Source organism: Tauraco erythrolophus, chromosome 5 (assembly GCF_009769465.1).
Source record: "Tauraco erythrolophus isolate bTauEry1 chromosome 5, bTauEry1.pri, whole genome shotgun sequence".
NCBI classification, from domain to species: Eukaryota; Metazoa; Chordata; class Aves; order Musophagiformes; family Musophagidae; genus Tauraco; species Tauraco erythrolophus.
Window position 1 is genome coordinate 8,233,773 of NC_141469.1, and position 24,207 is coordinate 8,257,979.

General features: G+C 39.7%; 1 protein-coding gene across 1 annotated transcript in view; it reads left to right on the forward strand.

Moving 5' to 3' along the window:
* The window catches only part of FAT4 (FAT atypical cadherin 4), a 95,030-nt gene that overhangs the window by 29,171 nt on the left and 41,652 nt on the right, over window positions 1–24,207 (forward strand). Inside the window, exons 3-6 of the mRNA XM_086611973.1 lie at window positions 734–995; window positions 3,258–3,608; window positions 7,909–8,831; window positions 9,744–9,918. Coding sequence (XP_086468099.1) covers window positions 734–995; window positions 3,258–3,608; window positions 7,909–8,831; window positions 9,744–9,918 — 1,711 coding nt within the window. The remainder of the gene's footprint in view (window positions 1–733; window positions 996–3,257; window positions 3,609–7,908; window positions 8,832–9,743; window positions 9,919–24,207) is intronic.

Consider the following 24,207-nt stretch of genomic DNA (forward strand, 5'->3'; position numbering starts at 1 on the left):
ATGAATCCTTTTTTCCAAGGACAAATGAGATACTTTGACCCAAAAGCAAATGCTTTTGACTTTCAGCACAACCCAAGAGATCAAAACTGTGATTTTAATGACACATGATTTGTCATTTTGGGGCTGTTTACTACAGGGATAAATGTATTTCCATGCAGAAACTGGCCTTGGAGGGGCTGCTGCAGGCACAGCTCCTGTGAGTTTCTCCTGACGGGGAGCTGCAGCTCTTGCTGTGCTGGTGGACCCATCCCTGGTCCTCCCTTCTTGCATCCCTCCCTCTCCTCCTCCCTCCATCCCACCTCCAGAGAGCAAGAAAGGCAGAGCTGATCCCACTGGCAGGGATTTAATTTAACCTTTGAACATAAAGCAAGAAGAATAAACACGGATCCCTGTTAAGAGGGAAAATGTTACACTGCTCAGTGATGCTGGCTTGAAATTAAAACAGGTATCAGAGCTTTATGGTATTGACTGGATGCAATCCTTTTATGAAAAGCAGAGGAAAAAGTATCTGGGTAATCTCATCATTGCACATCTCATAAATAAAAACTGTGTGCGTATGCGTCTTTACGGGGGGACTGAAGCAGGGACTGGGCAGGAAGGCTGTTTATTAAAGGAAACCATTCTGAAAAATACTCGCCAAGTGCAGTTACTGGAACGATTCTTGTCTTACTGAAAATTATGATGTGGTTTTCCTGGCAAATAACTTGATTTGACCACTTCTGTTTTTACTTAGGGAGCCAATGCCCTCGTCACATACACTATTATCAGCGGTGCGGATGATAGCTTCCACATTGACCCCGAGTCAGGAGACCTGATAGCCACCAAGCGCCTGGACCGGGAACGCCGCTCCAAGTACTCCTTGCTGGTTCGGGCTGATGACGGCCTGCAGTCCTCAGATATGAGAATCAACATCACTGTTAGCGATGTGAATGACCATATCCCCAAATTCTCCAAGCCAGTGTATTCCTTCGACATCCCAGAAGATGCCACGCCAGGTAAAGAGGAAATGGCCCTAAAGTAGACTGAATTTTTTCATTTTGTCAACCCAAAGGGACTCGAGGGAGGAGGAGGTAGCAAACCCATCTGACTTGGCTAGGAGACAGAAGATGCTGAAGGCATCTGTTGGATGGGGTGGAGAGATGGAGGGAATCGCATCATGCTGGAAGTCTGCTTGCTAGGAAATCTCTATCGCTAGTGGGATCAAAGTTCTTTTCAAGGGGAACTAGAGAAATAGTCGCCACTCAAATAAATCCTAGGTGCAGAATAGGAATTATGCCTGTATCCCAATGGGAGCCTCTGAGTGCAACTACTTAAACCATAGCGAACAGGAAAGGAGGAGGAGGAACAACTTACAAGATACAAACAGTATAACCTAACATGAAAAATACGTCATAACGGTGCCAGTATTGAGTTAGTGAGCCATCCTCAGTGAATATGACTCACAGTACTTAATTCACAAAATGGGTGACCATTGAGCAGCTGGCAATACACTGATTCCTTAATAATATTTCCTACTGCGCTCAGTTGCTAACCCTAACATCATATTTCCTTGGTGTTATCTTTCACTCCTGTTTTTGACAAGGTTTATGTAGAAAATCTGATCTTTAGATAATTAATTCTGGTTTCTAAATATAATCACCAACCTCTTAAGTTGTCGTCTTCTTTTAAAGCTTGCTTCAAATGCGAGAGCGTTTTGATGTTTCAAACTTAGGTCATAAGCTAGAAACTATTTAGACAAAAAAAAAAAAGTTTTAAAAAGCTGTGCTGTATTATATGTCTCCAGATGAGAATTAATATTTCTTGCAATAAATAGTTTCTAGTATTTTATACAGAGTGGTAGTATAAAAGCAGTATCTGCTGGTATTGGTGACTGAAGCATCTTAGAGGCTTATTCTAAAACATGAATAAACAAAGGAGATGTAAATGACATGGTGATAGCTTTCAAGCTTTTACTAGTGGCTTTGACTTAAAAGCGTAGGAGGCTCAGCTTGGGATGACCAAGACTACCTGCATGCCTCCAACTTTTGCACTCTGTCCCACAGCCACAGTCCCAAAATTCAATGGTGTTTTACATTAAAGGACTATAGTGCAATCAACTGCACCTCAGGAATCTGATCTGGAAGTAATTGAGACATCTGCATAGCACGAGGTGGCTTGGTTGCCGATCCTCAGCTATGCTCTTCTCTCTTGTCACTCAGAGTGCCGAGGCTCGATCTGTTTTAGCAGGAATAAGCTGGGAAACCGAACGTAATTCTCTCTACCTTAAGATGAAATTTCTCTCTTTAATCATTGATGGGGTTTACATTTGTGCCTTTATACCCGGCTCAGCAGCGATGATGTCCTATCCAGCCTTGGGACAGCCCTCCTCACCAGTAAACATACAATCACTGACATTAAAGCATGAGGTAGTCTAACGAATGTAAAAGATGCCAGCGTATTCAACTGGGTTAAAGGCAGCTGTAGCTCTGTTCTTCGTTCTGATGATGAGCAGGTTTATTGCTGCTCAAAAATAGTTAGTGGTGCTGGAACACGTGTGATTCATCTGATTCCATGGAAAAGAAATTAAATTATTTACTTTCTTGGAAATGAGCTGATCTTAATTATAATTAGTGTTTGAAATACTAAAAAGCGACACTTAATTTCCAAAGTTTAGCAAGATAGGTCAGTTGTGCGAATGCAGCTATGCAGAAATGAAAACAATGGCACAAATTCACAAGGAGTTGAATTTCAGAAAACAGTGAAGAACAGACCCCTATAAGGTTTCTCATTTTCTAACCGCAATTACCCTGCAAAGGCACTTTTTCAAAAAGCAGAGCTGGGATATTTGGTATGTACTGACATTTCAGTTTCTGCATTTAGAAAGAAATATCTAGAAGGTTTCAGAACTCGTGTTTGTCTGTGGGGAGGAGAAGGTCCTTTGGGTCGTAGAAAGAAAATACCTAGCAGGAGAAAAGGTATTTTTGCCCCAGTTGATATCGAATCTGGACATGTTCCCATTTACAGATAAAAACAAATATTCCTGGCCATTTCTTGGGGTTTTTTTTAGTAACCCTTTAAAATAAACATCATACCGAGTACCTTTCCTTTCAGCTTTGAAAAACCTTTCGTAGTAGTTAGTCATACAGTATTGAGGCTTGAGTTTCTACTGGTGAATACCTCTTATTCTGTAGAGCTGCTTGATGCTGAGCTGGCTCTGACCGCGCCGGTGAGCTGCCTTTCGCGAGTGACTGATTGTGCTGCCCCATTGTGCTGTGCAGGTTCCTTAGTGGCAGCCATTCTAGCCACTGATGACGACTCCGGTATCAACGGAGAAATCACCTACACCGTAAGTGAAGATGACGAAGAGAGTATCTTCTTCCTGAACCCCGTTACCGGAGTCTTCAACCTGACTCGCGCCCTGGACTACGAAGCGCAGCAGTACTACATTCTCACCGTCCGGGCGGAAGATGGAGGAGGTCAATTTACTGCCATCAGAGTGTACTTCAATATACTGGACATCAACGACAACCCACCAGTGTTCAGCACGACCTCATACAGCACATCTTTGATGGAGAACGTGTCTCCAGGATCTGCTATTCTGAACTTCAGCGTCACTGACGCGGATGATGGTAGGCATTTCCTCATATTTTGTATCTCTGATGATAAATACCTATTTCACCTTAGCAATGTATTAGAAGACTTAGTAGAAAGGGCAAATTAGGGCTATCCTTAGGATGCCATCATATGCTTAAATTCACTGCATGCCATGTAAATAGAAGTTATTTTTCTCATACTTCACATTATATTTAAGCGGGTGGTTTCTTCCTTATTTTGGTTTGCCACCCGGACCTCCCCCCCCCACTTCAAACCATAACAATTAGAAATACTGCTTTTAACTACTGTTGTGGAAATGAGTTGCAGAGCTGTATTTTACCTAGAGCATGTTACAGCAGTTGAACACCGTGATTTCTCCTCTGCTGCTTAGGCTGCATATTCAAATTAGACCTGAGAGTTCTTTCAGATTATTTTTTTTTTCTTAAAATTTATAATATATTCTAAATAAGGTTCTGGCAATATGAGATGTCATCTACAATCCTCTTAAATGTACTGTAGCTTTTAAGTGTATCATGAAGAGAATTGATGTGGTCTACAGGGTATTGATAGCGGAGGTTAAAAATTGATTAAAAGAGATCATGGGAAAATTTCTCATTAAAATAAGCTTTAATCTTGGGATTGTTAATGGCATCTAGAATGTGTTAAAGTGTAAAAGATAAAATCTTTATAGCTTGCTTAACCATTTTTCCATACAGTTTATGTTCAAGCAAGAATAATCACAGAATTTGGACATAAAATACATAAAAATCATTCCATAGCATACTCTTAAATGTTCGTGGGCATTAGTCAGTGTGACTTAAGACAAAAATATTTGTAACACTCATAGTGACTTTACAGTTGCAGTTTATTTTTGTAAACATGTTAAACAACCTTGTCTCCTCTCAACTTGACACTGGCTTAGCAAAGTCCATAGAAATATCTTTCTCGGAAACGTGTGCTTCAAGCGCCAAGCACCTACACGCTTTGAGGAATCTGAGTTTACGCACAGAAAATGACTGAGCGGTTCAAGATTATTCAGTAAAACAGTTTTTCCTCAGGAAATGCTGAGTTGTTGAACTCAAACATTTTTGTGGGAACATAAATTTTGTGCTGATGGATAGAACTTTCCATGGTAAAAATTGTGCAACTGGTTTTGAGATCACAGTGAGAAAGTGAGCGAGAAGAGATTCCGTAAGATAAGCCAACAAGGCAGAAATTATAACTTGGTGATATGGAATGTTCTTGCATGGATCTCTCTCTCACCACTCTTGTTAAAGCTTTTACTTTATGTAAATTAACTATAAATTGGAGGAGGAACTTGTGCTTGCATCATGCATATCCAGAGAAGGAATTGTTCCTTCAGACCTGTAGATAAATGGGTTTGTGTCTAATTTAGCTCCTCTTTTATTTCTTATTTTCCTGTTAGGAGTATAATGCTTGGCTTCAAATCCTTTTGGAAGTTAATTTCACTTAACCGTTACGGGTCTGTTTGTCTTTTCTCTTGCACCCCATACATTAATTTCCATCTGCACGCCGCAGACGTGAACTATATCATAGCACTGACGTGTCATTTTACATTCATGGTGCACTCGATTATCAAGGCAGCAAATGAGTATTTGAGAAGCAATGCAATGAAAAATCAGATATTTTGCCTTTTATATTTTCTGGCACGCTTACTTTTCTAACAGGCTGGATTTAAAATTAATAGGGCAGGAATTTCATTCCAAGAGCGTGCCAGGTTGAGCTCCCCCATAGGACTGTAACTTCAGCAAATGTTATGATCTATTGGTGTTTCTGTTTCAACCCTGTACTTGTTATCCCATGTCATCTTATATTTGTCTAGAGTACAGAAATAGCTAGTACCATACTCCGCTGCATGTGGCTCACAGATAATGCACACAAATATCATTTCATTGATTATTTGTGTTATATGATCCCATAGTCTGAAGGAGCTCTGAAAAGACGTTGTTTTATAACAGGATATGCCTGTTGTTTTAGGATAAATGCTGATAAAAGACAAAAGCATGATGATAGTGAAACTGATCCCATTTTCATTTTCTCGTTCAACACACCCCTTGGGAAACAGTAGCTGTTTTATCTCAGCTTGGACAGTTTCATATACAGATACTTAGTAAATATCAGCTACAGCTCTTGCTCATTTACAGCGCAGTAAAGAACTCAGTTTCCTTAAACATACTCATTTTGAGATTCAGATTTTAATTTTTTCCACATCAAATTAATAGGAAAAATCTTAGGGGAAAAGCACACAATTGTCTATTTGTTAAAAAGTACTGCAAGATATTCCTCCAGGCGAAAAAAAAACAGCAGGATTTCTCAGTTAGACTCTACAGGTATTTACAAAATGGGAGAGGGAAGTAGGATTTTTTTTTTTTTAATCTCATTAGTAAATAAATAAAAATAGAAACAAGACCCTTAAAGGAGCGTCATTGTGAAATTGGTGACTCTATGTCTGAGCTCTCAGAGTTTTATCAGATTAACCCTCAGACTAAATAAACCCAAAGCTCAGCAAAGAGGATGCCCCTGCGATCTCCTGAAGAAAAGCCCAGCTCCAAACCTGGGGAGAGGGGATGGATGAGGCGCACAGTGCCAGCTTGGCATGCTGTGTTTAAAAAAGAATAGTTCATTAAGTGGCAGTCCTGGCTCCGCTGATAGTTAGGCAACTCTCCTTCTGCTTCACAGTTTAATCTATGTAAGCATTAGCAGCATTGAAACCTAGGAGAATACAGGACAAGGAATGTAAAGGTACGTGGAGGTGAGATAAAGAAGAACAAGCAGTAAATTTTATGTGGGGGGGGGGGGGACTAAAAGAGTATTTTTAAAGTAATTTTCTTCTGTAATATCTAATTCCTACCCATCTCCAAAGTCAATTGACAAAAATCTTGAATTGCCAGAAAGTACTTAATTGAAATCGGAAGACTTTAATCCATGTAATTAGTCATTTGAAAATACAGCTGAACAAAAAATAGACTAGCATTAAAATTTCACAGTGCTTCACTTGATCAAAGTAATGTAGAAACACTAATATCTGGCATATAAATGTATTAATTTCTTTAATTGCATTAAAATATTTTGTCTTTCATGTTTGATTCTATTTGTTTTATAATTAAGTTCCTACAAGAGAAGGAGAGAGAGGGGAAGATGCCAATTAGAGTAGCCGCTGCGGGAAAGACAAGTAAGACTAGGTTCCCAAGTCTGAGCGTAATCAACAGCAGAGATTAATAAATCTAATGCGGGAATAATTTTATTATCAAAGCAATTCAGTGAGAGGGAAAAGAGCTTCTGAGTAAAAATGACAAAATGCATAGCAAAGTAATCAGCTACTTAAGCAGACAGCTTGGTTTCTTTGCATGAAGAAGTGAGTTTGAGGGGTAAATCAATAGTGAATGGTCTGTTAATCTACTAGTCCTAAATCATAGTCTCTGTGACCCCAAAAAAAGAAAACTAAATTTTCAAAATCAATTCAAATAAGAGTAAGATAGATTGATGGATATGAATGAGAGAAGACTTGTTTCAATTAGGTGTTCCCAAAAAGTAGTTGTTTAAACTGAACTGTGAAGTAGAAGCGTTAACATACATTTGTTTCCTGTATGACATATTTAAAGTCATTTCACAGCCTTGTCAAGATTCAGAATGCATTTCCTTTACCAGAATTATAAATCCTTCCCTTGACCATAATTGCTAGTTATGTTTCGATCATAAGATGAGGGCTGTTCATCTGATATTTCGGAATACCATGCCATATATGGGAAGCATACCTCTCCCCACTATTCACTCTTGGCTTGCTCCAGCTAGGCTTGGGAGTTTCTGCTTGTGGCTTTATTTTTAGTTGTGTGGAAGAAATACTGAAATAAGTACATTAGTAATAATTTTGCTTAGTCGAACTGGGGAGAACGGAGGAAAACAGCTGTTCGATGAGCAGAACTATTGAGTCTTGGTTTCTGAAGAAAAAACCTTCAAAACCTTTATCCCTAACCATTGTAGGTGGGGAAGAAATACACGTTGCCACCATGCAGCTCCTACTGAATGAAATGCAGAGATGAGCTCTGCTGGCCATTCCCTCTGCGGCCGCTCCAGTTAACATCCTTCTCTCTTTCTCTCTTCAACTCTTATAAAAAAATAGTTATTTCAAAGGCTTTTGCTCCACTGTGAAACGGCTGAAATTAGCTGATGGATTCAAAGATGGTGAGGAGGAGGCTGAACAGGCAACATGATCGTACAGTCCTCATGTCTGTAGGAAATAAAGCCAGCAACATTTATATCTAGGTTGGTGGGATGAAGTCATGTTCTCTACCTTTCTCTTCTCCACCCCACCAGGCTCCAACTCACAGTTGTCCTTCAGCATCGCATCTGGGGACAGCGCGGGGCACTTCGGTATCGACAACAGCGGGGTGCTGAGCATCAGGCAGCCTTTGGACCGGGAAAGCCAGTCTTTCTACAGCCTTGTCGTGCAAGTCCATGACATGGCCCCTGTCCCGGCCTCCAGATACACGAGCACAGCCCAAGTTTCAATTATTCTGTTGGACGTGAATGACAGCCCTCCAAGCTTTATCTCCCCGAAGCTGACCTATGTCCCGGAAAACACGCCGATAGATACGATCGTGTTCAAAGCGCAGGCGACTGATCCCGACAGTGGTCCCAACAGCTACATTGAATACAGTCTGCTCCGGCCCCTGGGAAACAAGTTCAGCATCGGCACTATTGATGGTGAAGTGAGGCTTACCGGGGAGCTCGACAGAGAAGCCGTGTCCAACTACACCTTGACTGTGGTAGCTGCAGACAAGGGCCAGCCATCCCTTTCTTCATCTACAGAGGTAGTGGTTATAGTCCTGGACATTAATGACAATAACCCGCTTTTTGCCCAAAAGCTTTATAAAGTAGAAGTGGAGGAAAATACTTTGACAGGGACGGATTTAATCCAGGTGTTTGCTACAGATGGAGATGAAGGTACCAACGGGCAGGTGCGCTATGCCATCGTGAGCGGAGATGCCAGTAATGAGTTTCGGATCGATTCTGTGACAGGAGTGATAACAGTTGCCAAGCCTTTGGACAGAGAGAAGCAGCCCTCCTATACATTAACCGTTCAGTCAGCCGACCGTGGGAGCAGCCCGAGGACCGATACCACGACAGTCAGCATTATTCTGAAGGATGTTAATGATTATATTCCCACGTTTGAACTTTCTCCCTACTCTGTGAATGTCCCTGAGAATTTAGAGATGCTCCCAAAAGTTATTCTTCAGGTGAGTACATTCAGCAAATAAATATGTATCTCCTACAATTATTAACATGCTTCAGTATATGGTATTAATGTATAGTGTCTTTCCTCCAAAATTAAAAAGATGCAAGAAAATTGAAAAGTTGCCTCTTGGCTGTAATCTAACATGCAGTGGTTGTTAGCTTGTTTTTCTTCTTGTTTGTTTGGGTGGGTTGGGGATTTTTTTGCTTTTTTTTTTTACCGAAAGTTTATATTACACTTTGGAGGTTTGTTTGTGTTTTCCCTACCTATCTTCTCTCCTACACTGAGACTTTTAAGAGGTTGCTGTATCTCTCGTAGAATGGTTTGGGTTGGAAGTTACCTTAAAGATCATCTAGTTCCAGCCCTCCTGCCATGGTCAAGGATACTTTCCTGTAGATCAGATTGCTCAAAGCCTCATCTAAACTGGCCTTGAACACATCCAGGGATGGGGCAGCCACAGGTTCTCATCTCAGTCTTGACTTTCATGCAACAAATCTCTCAATCTGATCATTGCCAACATGGGATGAGGCTCTCTGCCAGACACTGAAAGAGCACTAAATGGATTCAGCTGGCAGGACATGCAATGCTTGCTTTGATATGGAGCTCAGCCTATACCAGATCATCTGTGGTTTACACTGAGCCCCAATATGGTCTTTACTGTATTTGTGCTTGAGAAAAGTAAGTAATCAACTACTTAGTATTTTCAAACTATGCTCTTAGGTCCATCACCTCTGCGTTAAGTCATTTTTGCAGCTACAGCTAATCTATAGTAGCCCTTAAAGCATTTGAATCAATTCAATCTGTTAATTTGGCTTATTGTCATAGAGAATATTTTCTCTATCCCACTAAAATTTTAAAGACCCTGCACTCGTTGGTTCTTGATATTTCTTCCCACATGTTTGCATTGCTTTTGTAGGTTGTTGCAAGGGACGATGATCAAGGCCTAAACAGCAAGCTTACTTATGTGCTGGTAGCTGGAAACGAAGAAGGAGCCTTTACTCTCTCAGCCAGCGGAGAGCTGCGCTTGGTGCAGAGCCTGGACCGGGAGGCAAAGGAGCAATACGTTCTGCTGATCACAGCTGCTGATGCAGGTAAAGCAAACGGGTGGGCTCTTCTGGTGGAAACTCGTCATCACTTGAATGCGTTGCGTTCTGGATAGAAAAGGTATATCTTAATGATAGTCTGAAACTTTAGTGGATGGAGATTGGTACCCAAGCTTCAGTTTATAACTCTGTGGAGAGAGCTGGGCTTACCTGATGTCAAAGGGAGTTTGGTTTCTGGAAATCAGGATTTCATCCTTATGTCTAGTCCTTGAATGTTAGTAGGAATCACTGCAGGTTTAGGTAGGTCGATTTTTGCCCTGCAGTAGTAAGTGGTCCTACCTAGATCACAGGAGCCTCATGCATGGCAATAAAAAAGCAATGTAAATGGCAATAAAACCCAATACAATGTTGTCATCAGAAATGTGCAGACAGGTCAAATTAATGACCAGAAAACAGCTAGGGACTACTCAGTTAATCTTACTGAAATCTTACCCCTGAAAAGTAATGGCAATTTACATTTCAACATTTTAATTTTCTGCTTTGCTCAGCATCCAGTCATACGTTTGCTCCAGAATCCTAAATATATTGCAAGTTCCCTAGGTTTAAAATAGGACGTGAATTTTTGTTGTGAAGATTAATTACACTTTCATTTGAGGTATCCGAGCACAAAACTTTGGTTTCAGATTTTGGTATGAATATTAGTAACGAAGACATCCTCCTTCATATTCTGGACTGATCTCCAGTCCTCCACAGTCTGATGGATTTAATTTACTGCAGAATTGTTCTTACTTTCTAATAATAAATATAGAAGCAAACCCAGCTTGTTGACAAGTGGATACAATTTTGTTTTCTGCCACGTTGTGTGCAGTATCTTGTGTCAGTGACAATATCTATGGCTTATATTTTCCTATTGCAGCAGTGCTCAGGTATTTCACAGTCTGAGCACAGCTGAAGCTGCAAAACACAGTTTTAGGACTTGACATATCATTTGTCTTGTACTTTGGCTAGAGATACTGTATGCTTTGTATTTTGTACACTGGCTTTCCATTACTCTATAGCTGCAAACTGCTCACTTGTGACTTGGACTTGCTAGGGCTTGAACATCCTAATGTTCCTTCAGAAGCTGAGGCTGGATATGTAAGGGAAAGTAGGTCCTTGATGCCTGTTTGCTCTCCCAGTCCAAGTTGGCAGGTGTCAGTTAGGACTGTATGGAACTTATTAGTTCTACATACAAAATTCCCAAAGTCTGAACTGATAAGAGGAGTTACCAGCCAACAATTATTGTCCTTCTTTGAATAAAGAGAGGAGCAAGAAGTCAGTTGTACACCACGCCTAGCACCGTGTGTAAGCCAGAAGTTCGGCAAGAGCACGATCTTTTCCTAGACTCCTAAAAAAAATACGAAATCCAAGAGATTTGCTCAACCATTGCAGATGAAAATATTTATTTGTGTTGGGAGATGTCTGAGTTTCAGATAATCCACTGGAGACTTTAATACATGAAGTGTTCATGGGACCTTTGCTGTAAGTGACTGACAAGAACAGCAGCATGTTTTATTAGTTCCTGTGTTTAAACAGATAGATATTATGCTTGAAGCTGTTTTGTTTGGCTTTTTTTTTTTTGTTTCCTACGTTCTCATAAAGGCAGCTCATAAGTTATTATTCCTTCCTATCCGTTTTAAAAGATACTAGCAAAAGTGTTCATAAGCAGCTGTTCAGTAGTAACTTTAAGCTAAGTTTAACTGTTTTGCTATGTTTAATTTTACAATCTGGCTAATCTGCAGTTAGTGTGATTTGGTATAGTTTTCAACCAGCCTCGTGATTTACGCTTGATAATGTCTTCTGGTTAGACTGGAGACTTGCTCTAAATTCATGTCATCAAAGAATATATTTAAAACTATGTTAGTCATGATTTATCTAAACTGAAACATCACAGGAAAATGTCCAGCTTCTGTAGAAGTCAGTGCCAAAACTTTACTTGGTTTCGTGGAAGCAGGATGTGGACTGTAGTCATAATAGATACTTAAGTATGTATCATTTAAAGTACTTTAAGAAATTCTAGGAGGCCTCTGTTACATCTGAATTAGTCATACTAAGTTCAAGCGGTCTAGATGGTAAAGAAGACTCTGGCATTAATTGATTGGAGATCTCTTTAAAAGCCCTGTTTGTCACAATAATGTGCAACAAACAGACCAAGTTACAGACTCCAGGATTTCTGTCGAGCTGTTTCTCAAATTTTATATTACTATAAATTACATTATCGTACATACAATGTACATGTACTTTTGTAGACATTTGGCAGCTGTTAGAAAAATATTAAGTGGGAGGAAGCCTTTCTCAAAGAGTTGCAGCTTATCAGAAGAAGAATGTTATTTCTTTAAAATATACAAAACAGTACAAAAGCTACGATTATGGGTTTGTGATGGATATCCAGGTGGTAACACACTGACCTTTAGTAGTCAGAGCGTGCTTCATTAAATCAGGTAGTTCTGGCTGTACTAAAAATGGCAATGGCACAATCTTGAAATGGCTAAGAAAAGTGTTTCGAGTGTTATGTTCATGATCATCTGCTAGACGTTTATAAAAGAAACTCTCACAGGCATGTCCAGCTCTTTGCCTAGTGTAACTGCTTCTTTGGAGTGTCTTAGTTTGTATTTGTTTGATAATGCTTAAAAAGAAGGATTTCACATAGAGACAATTCAACCAGAAACACACACACAAAACAGGTATTGCTCCGCTGTAGGAAAGCAGCACCTGCCAAAACGTTGAAGAAAGCAGACTTATCTGAAATTATCCACATCCGCATTATCTTTGAAAATAAGTCAAGGGAAAGGAATTATACTTTGCACTTTGAGTTTGGCTTTTTTTAGCTGTAATAAACGGTCTTTCAGATTGTCTTTAGCAGCCCAAGCAACAGTCTTGCCATATATGGTGCATCTTATTTAGGGTTGGTTTTGATTGTTTGGTTTTTTTTGGTTTTTTTTACAGATAAAAATCGTGGTAGGTATCCAGATGCAGTTAACTCTGGAAGTGTCTGAGTAGCACATGAAGGGCAAAATTCTGCCTGTCCAACCTGCTTCCCATTTTTTTTAGGATCTGCATCTCAATTTTTGTAGGCTTCATTGACTGGTTTAAAACATAAACCAGTCAATGAAGACGATATCCTACTCCTATAGAAGTCTATGCTGACTCTTCTCTTTCTTTCAAGGACGCAGACGCAATACCTACTTAGAAGCACCTTTAGACATAAGAAGTGATGGACTCTCAACTCAGTTTTGGCTGTCTTCCAGATCTCCGTATACACATAATCAAGGATTTCTTACTTTCTTATGTTTATTATCACTTCATCAACTGGTGACTGTGGTTCTTATAGTGTTACCCTAGCCTGTGTATGGGGAAGTCGATGGAAAAAGAACGATTTTTAATTTTTCATTATTTTTATCTAGAGGTGTCAGTGCGATGTACTGAAAACGATCTGTGGCCTCAGAAGGGGCAACCACTTTGGTAATGGCTGTTACTTCATCCTCGGTACCTTAGGGGTTTTATACCATGTATTGGCAGCACGTATGCTGAGTCTGTTTGCAGTGGGTGAAGGATTAGGACATCGCGACGCAGCTGCCTGCATAGCATCAAGCTGGCAGGGCTGGATGGGATGCGGTGCCCAGGCTGGATCTGAAATCTCTGTGCTTCATCACACCATGCAGCCACGCTCTTCCAGAGCCCAGATCTCAGCCCTGGGCACACAAGAAGAGTTGTTGAGTTATTAAGAGTTGAGCTGCTTGTCAGCATGCTGGGCAGATCAGACGGGGACCGCTGGCGGGACCACATGCACCAGCGATGGAAATTTGGGCAGTTGTTGAAAAAGTGCTTTCCCAAGCAAGGGCTCCCCTTAGGCCCAGAGAAGTCAGTCATGATATATGCACTGTCCTGGCTCTGGCCCAGCTATTCCTTGGCCTTGCCTTGCTAATCCTCCACCCAGTCCTCAGGGTAGATCTTGAGTCGGCAGTGAGTCTTCCCTCTGCTCTGGGGGAGGGAGAAGGCTGACAAAACGTTTTCTGGTGCTTGGCTCACTGATTTGTGGCTGTTGCAGCCTGCTTCATGCCCAATTTCCACAAGATGGTCTGCACAAATATGCTTGATTTCAACTTTGTTTTATTCTTCCCTGACTTCTGCACTTCCACCTTATTGTAACTTCTGCTAGGTCTTGGATACTAGACTGCTGCTCTAGGCGACGGATATTTACAAAGGCATGCAAAGCATCCATCACTAGGAATGTTCAGCATCTTCCAGAGCTGTACACCTGTAGCTTTGATCGAGAAATAAAACATAATTCAACTCCGAAGTTTACCCATCCCAATTTAGAGCCCCTCTTGCAGCACAAGCTGTAAGACCAGAGTGTGTGAATTATAAATATAACGACAGGCAAAATGATGGACTATGGAATAACATGATAGTGTTTAGATTGCAGATGCTCCCCAAAACGTCTGCTAACATAAATGCCAAGAAACCTACATGTAACTATTTGAATGTGTCTTTATGGGTCTGTTTCTAGCACATAAATCATTTGTTTTGCTCCGCTCTACCCTTTTTTATGGCAAAACGGTTGGGAAAAGAGACTTTTTAAAGTTTTTTTTGCACCCCATCTGGTGGGGACGCAGTGCTGGGTAAACATTCACTTCTGGCACCATGACAAGAACTGATGCAGCCACTTTTATTATCCCTGTCTTTAACTCTTTGAGCAATTTTCTGGAGCAAATGTTAGCATTCCAACAGTCCTCTTCCTTTTATTTATTGGTTGCAAGGATGTCGAGTAGCACATCTGGAAACCTGCTAGCAGCCCAAGACTACTGTTTAAATAAACTGCAACCGCCATCTCTTGATTTGGTTTGGTCAGAATGGCACATTACCACCATAAAATCAAAATCAAAATGTGGTGTTTCTAATTACAAGCTGTGTTCCTGTGGGGTTTTTTAATTATTTTTTAGAAAATAATCTATTTACTGATTTAGATAAATAGTTCTGAAAGAAATGAATCAGTGGACTGATTATTATATTTAGTTAGCTGTTCTTTGTATACGTCCCTGGCCTATGTGAAAAACAACCATATGGTTTTTCTTTAGAAAATGTTGGCCCCCGACTTATGCATTCTTTCCTTCAAGAATGCAGGAGGGCAACCAAGCAGAGAGGTTATAGCCTCCTCAGGAATTCTCTTTTGAGAGAAGCGTTTGGTTCCCTTCAATCCTAAAATCAAATGAGATCTGACGATGCTGTTGCGTTATTTTTCAACACATTTTAAGAAATTTCCCACTTTGGGGTGACAAATAAAGGACAACTGTACTTTTTAGCAATGGTAAAAAAGAGTCTTGAGGGTTAACATTTTGTGAGATTTATGTGACTGGGCTTAAAGACATTTGTGATCATCCTGTTTTCTCAGCATACACTGTATTTCTACTTAACAGGCAGTCTACAGTGTGAAAAGATGTTGTCAGAAAAGAGTAATTTGTATTTTTAAAACAAATTCAGCTATTTTTAAATCTTGTTGCTGTCAAACCAAACAAGCAACTCACAAGTGGCAGTTAGAAATGTCCTGTTTTCCATGCTTTCTGTGCTATGTCTAAATATACACATCATTTCAGGCTTCGGTGAGCTAAATGCAGCTGACATATGCTTACCTTGGTGCTTAGCAGTTTCCATAATGATCGCTCTCTTCTATCGTCTTGTTTTATTCCACAGCTGTTTCAAAATGAATGTTGGTTTCTGTCCCAGCTCCATTTATTTCCTTTTCCTTATGGAAGCTCTTCCTCATGTCAATGCTGTCTACTTAAAGTCTAGTTTTACTGGTTTACTATTTTACTGGTTTTATTATTTTTGCTCTTTTAATACTGGTGCTAAAAGAATCATTTTAGTAGTTTCGCGTGATTTTTTGATTTATTTCTAAATCACACAGTGGGAGAACTGAAATGGCAACAGACTCATCAGTGAGTTTATGGGGTTCATTTTGTCCTACCAGCATCTAAAATTGAGAGAAAAGAGAATTGAGAGTGGCTTTTTGTAGTTGTGGGAAGCTAAGAGCAGGATCTTGCCCTTTCATGAGCCTAGAAACTGTTAGCACTTTTTAATTTTTCTCTAGGAGACAAAAGCTTAAAAAGCTATTTAGGAAGCGAGTTTATGGCAAAGTCAGTCCGATGGGCCCTAGAGAGTCATTGTCAAGGAAGAGAGGGTATCCATGTCTATACGATGTGACACATTTACTCCCTGAAGGAAATGAGGGCTTTAGCCCATCCCTTCAGAGGACTGCCCCACGAGATGTCCAGTCAAGCTCCAGAATACCATTTGAGAGATTTAGTCTTCTATTTGGAGTTAAACCTTCAGTATTAGATCACTATTTTCAAAATAGTTCAGTGAGAGCCTCTGGGCTAAATCCAAGCGTCTGTGTTCTCTGGGGTACGGTGCAGGAGAAACATATATTCAGGTTGGCGAAGGACTCAGGCTGGCCAGCATGAGCTGAAATATCTGTGAAAACAATGAAAGTCAGGTTTTTGCTCAGGTTAAAATCATGGACAGAACTTCAGCTTTGAGACCAACTCAAACTGATGGTGGATTTTATTTGGACAAGGCGATTGGGGTTAGAAATACACGTTAAAGATGTTTGTTCTCTATAGTTCAAATGTACTCGTGGACTTTTAGAAAAGTCAATTTAAGTGCATGCCTCTCCGTTCAAACTTTTCTCACGTGTGTAATTCCCTTTCTGCTCTCTGTTGGGATCGTGGAGAATCCAGCAAGTAATTATTGGGCTTATTTAGGATGGGATAAACTGCTTCTAGCTGAGGTTTGTTGGGTAAGCTGTTCTCCATTTCACTCCATTCAACAAAAGAAAAAGAAGGGAAATTATTTTAAATAACTTAAGATCTTCTAATTTGCTATTATTAATGTATATATAAAATCAATCGATTACTAAACTGTAGCCTTTAGAAGTATTATTCTTTAGAAACAGGTCTTCAGAGATTTTGCATTGACAGAGACAGAGGCAAGAAGGTTCAGAAATCAGGGTGTTGGAAGAGAGCCAGCCATGGCAGAACTGACATGGGAAGGGGGCATCAGGCACAGTGTGAGCATGTTTGTGCTTTGCAATATAAAAACCTGTGGACTATTCACACATGAAAAAAGTTATTCAGGTCCAAGTGGTGTTGAGGAGAACTCCATAGGTTTTACCTCAGTATAAATGCGAATCCCGCAATTGTTTCATTGTTCTGGTTTTTTTTAATAGACAAGAATCCTAATGAAGTTAATGTACTTTTCATCTAGAGTCTAGGAAAGCATAAGATAAGATGTAGTATAGTAACACAGCCAAAAGTTTTAATCTCTCTACAGACATTTTTGGAAGGATAGTTGAAAATATCAAGTTTTATTAGGTAACTAAATCTTTTACCTCTTTGCATCCCTCATAAGTAAAAGAAATTCAGACTATTGGTGGAAACGTCATTATTTATTAAAAATTTTTGGTTAGTTGTAAATGTTGGTGAGAATTGCTATTGTCTCTTTCAAGAAACAGTTTTATGCCACCCAAAAAGACTGAGTATAGATGATGGTCTGTCTTATTCTATCAAGTTACTTCAGCAGGTAACAACTATGAGATAAACAGGAATATCCTGAAATTCAGTGTTGTTTCTCATCATCCAGTTTCTTACAAGAACCTTGTAAAAATAACAAAGGAAAAAATAGAAATTAAGAGCTACAAATACCAGCTTCGCCAGGAATGTGTGTACCATGAACTGTCAAAGCTGATTCCTGCTTCTTCATAAAGGGTTAATCTAATAAAGAGCAATTAGCATCATCTTTAATGCAAGATTACAGATTTATCTGATTAAAATTTAAAATATTTTTCAGTCATAAATGATAAAAGTATTGACCTATAGTAAGCTGAGATCAACTGTGCTATGTACCAGATGGAAGACATAGTTTAAGGAAGTTCTTACAACTCTCTTTCTAGTAGCTTATCTGCTTGGTAGGGACATTTTTTCTCCTTTATTTCCGTCCATGTCAAGATTGAAATTTCCATCACACAGTTGGGGAAAAAGTCCTTTCTTGCTTTGGTTGAAATACTATTGTTTTCTCAAGTTGTGTGATTGTATCTTGTGTTAATTTGTTGAATGTCACCCCCATGTTCACAAAAGACTCGGGCACTTACCGTAATATGTAGCAAATATGAATGGGGTGCAGTCACTTTAGGGACCTGCTTAAATCAGTGTGAAGTTCATTAAATGAGCCAGTTATTGTCCTGATCCTCAGTCTCATCTCACAGGCATGGTCTTAAGATCTACTTCTCCCCTTAGCCCTGCCACTGTTGCAGTACAGGTTTATCGAATCTATATTGAACAGTTGGTTAGGCACTGTTACCAAGAAACAGTTTATTATGGACATATATAAGGACAGTGATGAAAAAGTGAGAATTCACAATTGAGTAGACGATGGAAAATTTCAAGGAAGACAGAATTGCCAGTTTGTAAATTTTCAGGCTGTTACACTTCCTCTCTTATCTCTTCATTCATCCATCTTGCTGTGATTAGTTTGGAAGTTTTAAATGAAAATTAATTTAAAATTATTGCCCCGCTTACATCACTTTAAATGAAATTCTACTTAAATGTGCTAATGAAATCACTGAATGTAATCTGTTTTACAGAAGAATAAGATAACTAGAGTAGTCATTATGCTATGCAATGTCCCAGCCCTTGAGAAATGTTAAGAATTTTTCCAGTCTTGTGATCTGAAACCATTTTGATCTTAAACCATTTTTTAAATTAAATGTTACACCTTATAAATTGAAAGTCCACTAGCTCATTCTTCAAATACAAAGGTACAATTTCAGGAAGCCTTAATTGCAAGGATAAAACAAGTAAAACATGCACATATGGCCTGAACACTTATCCTGCCGGTTGATCTTCACTGTTTATACAGGGTGTTTTTAAAGCATAATTCAAAATCATGCATTACATGATTTCGCTGTGGGATATCCAGGAGTCACAAGCTGTCAAAAATTGCCTTAGTCAGCAATCCCTGCAGGAGCCAGCTTCTCTATTTTTTCTCTTTACAGCAATAACTTATAACAAGGAGAAGTAATTAGGTGGTTTTAAGAAAATATTTTTTAAAATGTCTCGGCCTTTCTTTCAAATTGCAGTTCCACTTTCTTTAAATCTTGCTTTGGTCACCAGAGGCCTCGGTGGTGTGCATGGTCATTCCTCCTGCCTTCCCAGAAGCGCCTGCAGCATGGGCTCATGGAGATGCACCCTGACCAGCAGTCGTTTGCCAGCTTTTGTTACGAGCGTTATATTCAGCTGTGAAAAAATATCCCTAATTATTCAGTTTCTGAAACGTATTTGGAAGAAGTCAACTTCTTGCTCTGAGATTAAGCGCAGTTCTGCCTAAGAAACCTGTGATACCCGTGTATTTTCTGAGCACCGTCCTCGATGACCTATACCTTTGTTCATAGATTACAAGTGTATGTCAAGGGGTTTCTGGCACATGGGATTAATGCTTGTGCCTTTCCTGGAAGGAGAATGAAACCCGACAGCCACAAGTCACTAACTGCCATCTGCATATGTCAGCAATCCTGTATCCAGCTTACACCGTGGGTGGTGGAGCAGGACTCTTTCAGCCTGTCATAGAATGATAGGATGGTTTGAGTTGGAAGGGACCTTAAAGATCATCTAGTTCCAACCCCCCTGCCATGGGCAGGGACACCTTCTGCTAGATCAGGTTGCTCAGAACCTCATCTAACCTGGCCTTGAACGTTGTCCAGAGATGGGGCATCCACAGCTTCTCTGGGCAACCTGTTCCAGTGCTTCAGCACTTTCCTTCCTACGTTTTGCAATTTGCTAAACAAAAGCAGCAATGGGGAAAAATGCGAAACTGGAGGAACATATTATCTGCCGTTCTTCAGATGTGTGATAAGGTTATGATAATGAATGTGTAAGTGTGTAGAAAGAAATAGTTACATGGAACAGCTCGAAGTTGTGCTAAATACATACTGTACTTTTACTTTATTGCATGTGTTTTGTTCTCAGTCTGTATCTGTGTCCCAGTAGGCCCAGCTCCGTAATGGTGCCACAGCGGGTTTTTTTTTTGTTCTCTCTGGGTAAACAGCTGCGGGTAACTTGTTCTGATGAGCAGATCAGAGGAAGAGGACAGGGACAGGGAAATGTGTATGTACACCAGAGGACTTAAAACTGCCTCTGTGTGTGCATGCAAGTCCCATCCTTTGAACAGCATGTTAAATGTATCGCAATGTGATATTGTCGCTGTTGTGAAACTGCAAAGCTGAGTGAATTCCTAGGATAACAGTCAGTCAGGAATTTTGATAGGAAACTATCCAAATTTAAAAATCATGGGGATAAAACCAAATGAGAGATCCCATTTTGCATCACTATTTGGGACAAGGATTTCTTTTGCACTGTCAAACCATGTGTGAGTGTGTGTGTTTGCACGAGCATCAGCCTAAGCGTGGCTGGAAGTGTCATTGCTTGAACAAGGCTGGAGCCTTGTCTAGTAAATTTTTTTTTTACTTTTCATGGCTTATGTTCTCAAATTTAGGTCTGTTTGCTTCCAGCTTCTTTAGGCTGGTAGATGAGGGACAATATTGAGTTTTCTAATATCTGATGCAGTACAGAAAAATCTTTTTTTTTTCTTCTTAGGTAATCCTTGCACAAGTGCAGATCTATCCCAACAGTTCCCTTGGTTTTTGAAGTACAAGTGCAGTTAAATCAGCTTTGGGAACAACTACTGCTTTGTACCTAACTGTGAGAAAAATTCAGATTTGACACACTCAGAGATTTGGAAAATCTAGGCTCCTGCATGGTCTCATTCCCCAGTCACCTGCTGAAAGGAATGAGAGTAGGACTAGCTTCTCAGCTTTTTATGGTGTTTGTTTATTAACTACATATTTAAGCTTTTGTCTCAAAATATATTGGGTTCATATTTTAGGATTTAGTATGGAAACCTGTAGTGAAAATCTGAGTAAGAGAGAAACAGAACACAATCAACATATCCAGCCAGGATGAATATTTGTGGTGGAATCTTGTAAAAAGAGATACTTATTTTTCTCATTTCGCCTACGCACTTTCTTTTGTGTTCCCAGTAAATCAGATAATTTAAGGTCATCCACGTTTCAAATCAAGCTCCGTGCACACTAGAAATCCAAAGTGTAATGCAAGCTAGTTGTGTTTTAACTTACTCTAGCTCCTTATTTATTTTAAAACTCACCAGTTGCGTGAGGCTCAGCACGCTCTGTCTGCATTTCAATGCATTTAGAAAGATTGGCTGCTTTATTGTGAGAAAAGCCTTGTTTACTTGAGTGAAAAAGTTAATGCTCTGTAATAACACATACAACTTCTAGTCCTGGGACTCGTTCACCGAGTGTTTGACTGGAGACATTAAATCTGTTTTGTTGCAAAGCAACACGTTTCAGTGAAGCAAAAATTCCAGTTCTGTTAAATCGCTTTCCAATTTTCAGGATAATGATGTGTTTAATTTACCACAAAACATGGTAAACTGCCTGCAGTATGAGTTTCAATTAGTCATTTAGATTCATTTTATTTAAGTCTAATCCCTTTTTTTCATTTTAGTGAAATGCATCTGTAGATTTTTTTGCTTAAGTTTATTGTTAGTTTTCTAGCACTTAATTTTTATATTCTAATGCTGGCAAAAACTTTGAGTTCCTGGTTTTTGAAAAAAATGATAGTTTTACTATCTGCTGTGCTAACCATGGCACAGACAGGACCCAGAAGCCATTAAAATTTCACACAATATGTGGATAACATGCTGAACACATTCTCCTATTTCTAATTTTCACTGTGAGCTGTACAGTACCGCACAGCCGAGATAATTTCCAATAGCACCATCTTTTCCTGAGTTTTCTTGAAGAATGTGAATGGCTTTGCAAGTTTCCTTGAATTGTTTACTTTTACTGCTCCAGTCCACGAATTACTCTGATCATTCCTTACTTGTGCTGATGTCCAGCTATGGTGTGCGGAGCTGAATTTATGTGAAGCAGACAGTGCCGTGTGTTTGGGGATTACAGGGAGCCGAGACACCTTACCTTCCCTGTTCCCCAGGACGAGGGTGGATGAAGATAGCAAGTGGTGCTCCCTTCTTCTAAAGGTGCATGAGTAGGCCAAGGTGAAAGTGAAAGCAGTCTTTAGGTGCATCCCTTGTGGATGACTTCATGGCTTGTAAGCATTAGCACAAATTAGGGGAATGAGTGATTTGTGATGAGTTCACCCAGAAACGCATATTGTCCTCTCTTTGCTGGTTATCCTGCATTTGAGAAGTAGTAATTCTCAGGTTAAATGAGATTTCTCCCCACTGTCACCTTCCTGCATTTAGTCTCCTTCCTTCTACTTGTGTTGCTGCACATAGCCGATATTTTTCATCCCCCTTCTCCTGGATGGGGTGATGAAAAAAGTTGAGAGGGCTCGTTATAACTTCTAAGCTGACACATTTCCAATATCATCATATTTTTGTGACAATCAGCTGCAAACACGTGTTGGTGAATGGAGCGGAAGACCAGCTTTGTAGGTCTTTGCCGGTCATGCCTTGCTGAGAGAAGAGAGTTCCTGCTCCCATGCTGTCACCTGCCCACCCCATGGTCCCCCATGGATGTGTCTTCACGTCACCTCCTCAAAAGTCCCATGCAGAGAAGGGAGCCACAGCCCAGGGCTGGCCAAACCCGACGTACCCTCTTGTAACCTCCTCCTGTAACTCGTCCTCCACCGTGGGCCTTATAGGAGCAGACTCCCAAGGTCTGCTCCTTCTCTTCATCCCCAGACACATGTTTACTTGCAGATGTAAGCAAAAAGCTTAAATTTTTGGAAGAACATCCGTGGGAAGCAATTTTCTTCCTGAACTCAGTGTTACTATTTTAACACTATCCCAGGTTAATCTTTATTTCAACAATGACGTGTGGACGTTTGTGCGACTGTCTGCTTAATGTATATGTACAGCTGTCACCTAGAAAATAAACTGTTCGGTTCTTAGAACCAGAATGCAGCACACAGAGATGGGAAATTCAAAATAATAGTAATAATTAATAATATATTAATGTCATCGACTTTTAAATTTTGAAGATTTGGTGTTCACTGATCAGTCAATCTGATCTCTCCCGTTTAGTTCGCATTGCTAACTTTATGTTCTCTGGTTATTAATCATTTGATGGCTCTTACATTACTCCACCTTTCCAGAAAACATTTTTTCAACATGGATATCTTAAGCTTCTGTATTTTGGGATTTGAAAAAAAACCTACTCATAGTATAGCGCTAGAGAAATATTCTAAGTGGGAGGTGGCTGACAAAGAAATAGTTGCTGCTTCTGCTGAAAAATAGTTCAGACTATTATGAAAAATTGGTAGAAATTTTAATGGAAGTTCACTAAGGGAAAAGTGTATGTTTCTTTGTGGCTCTAGCCCTCAGGGCAGTTTGTAGGAGTACTCAGGCTTGTGTGTCTGTGTACAGCAATTTTATATAGGTTGTAACATGTCTGGTTTATTCAAAACAAGTTTAGGGGCATCTTGAGTGTTTGGCTAATATTGCAAAATTTACACAAAGTTTACTGCACTTATTTAGGCAAAATATTAAGTGCTGTTTGAAGAAAGAAGGGATGATGCTTTAGTGTAATAAGAATCACTGACTTGGGGAAGATTTGCTATCGAAGCAAAACTAAGAAATCTGGGAACTCAGCCTGACCATGGAAACTACTTCTCTCACCACAAATATGCCATGTACATTTTATGAAACCTACTTATTACCAGGGGCCAAATTCTGTGATCCTTATGCAAGCACAACTTTCACTGAAAGTTCACTGAGGACGGTAGGATTTGGCCCTGAGCTATTTCTTTTCCATAGAAAATTACTTCATTTGTAATTTCCTCTTCTTATATTTCTCAGTAACTGCAGAAATGTGAGCTAGTCATTTAATTTCAAGTAAATAAAAGCTTTGAGGACTCTCTGTGAAATTGCAACTTTATCTTTCAGTGTAATAGAATAAAGGAACAAATTTGTGGACGTGATATTTTACTTAAAGGAAAAAAAAACCATATTTGGATAACTACGTAGACATGAAACCAATGCAGATACGTGAGTTTTTCCTTTTATAGTAAAATGAGAAAGATTTTGTGTTTTGAACCGAAGAGCAGTGGCTTGGGATGTTGCAAACAGCTGAATTAATACTGGACTTGTGGGATGTTTCTGCAAGCACAACACAGACATAAGCTAGTGCTGAACGAGATCTGGGTTACTTACGTTACCCTAGGTAATTTTATTAGTACAGTGCTCAGCCTTGGCTGGTATATT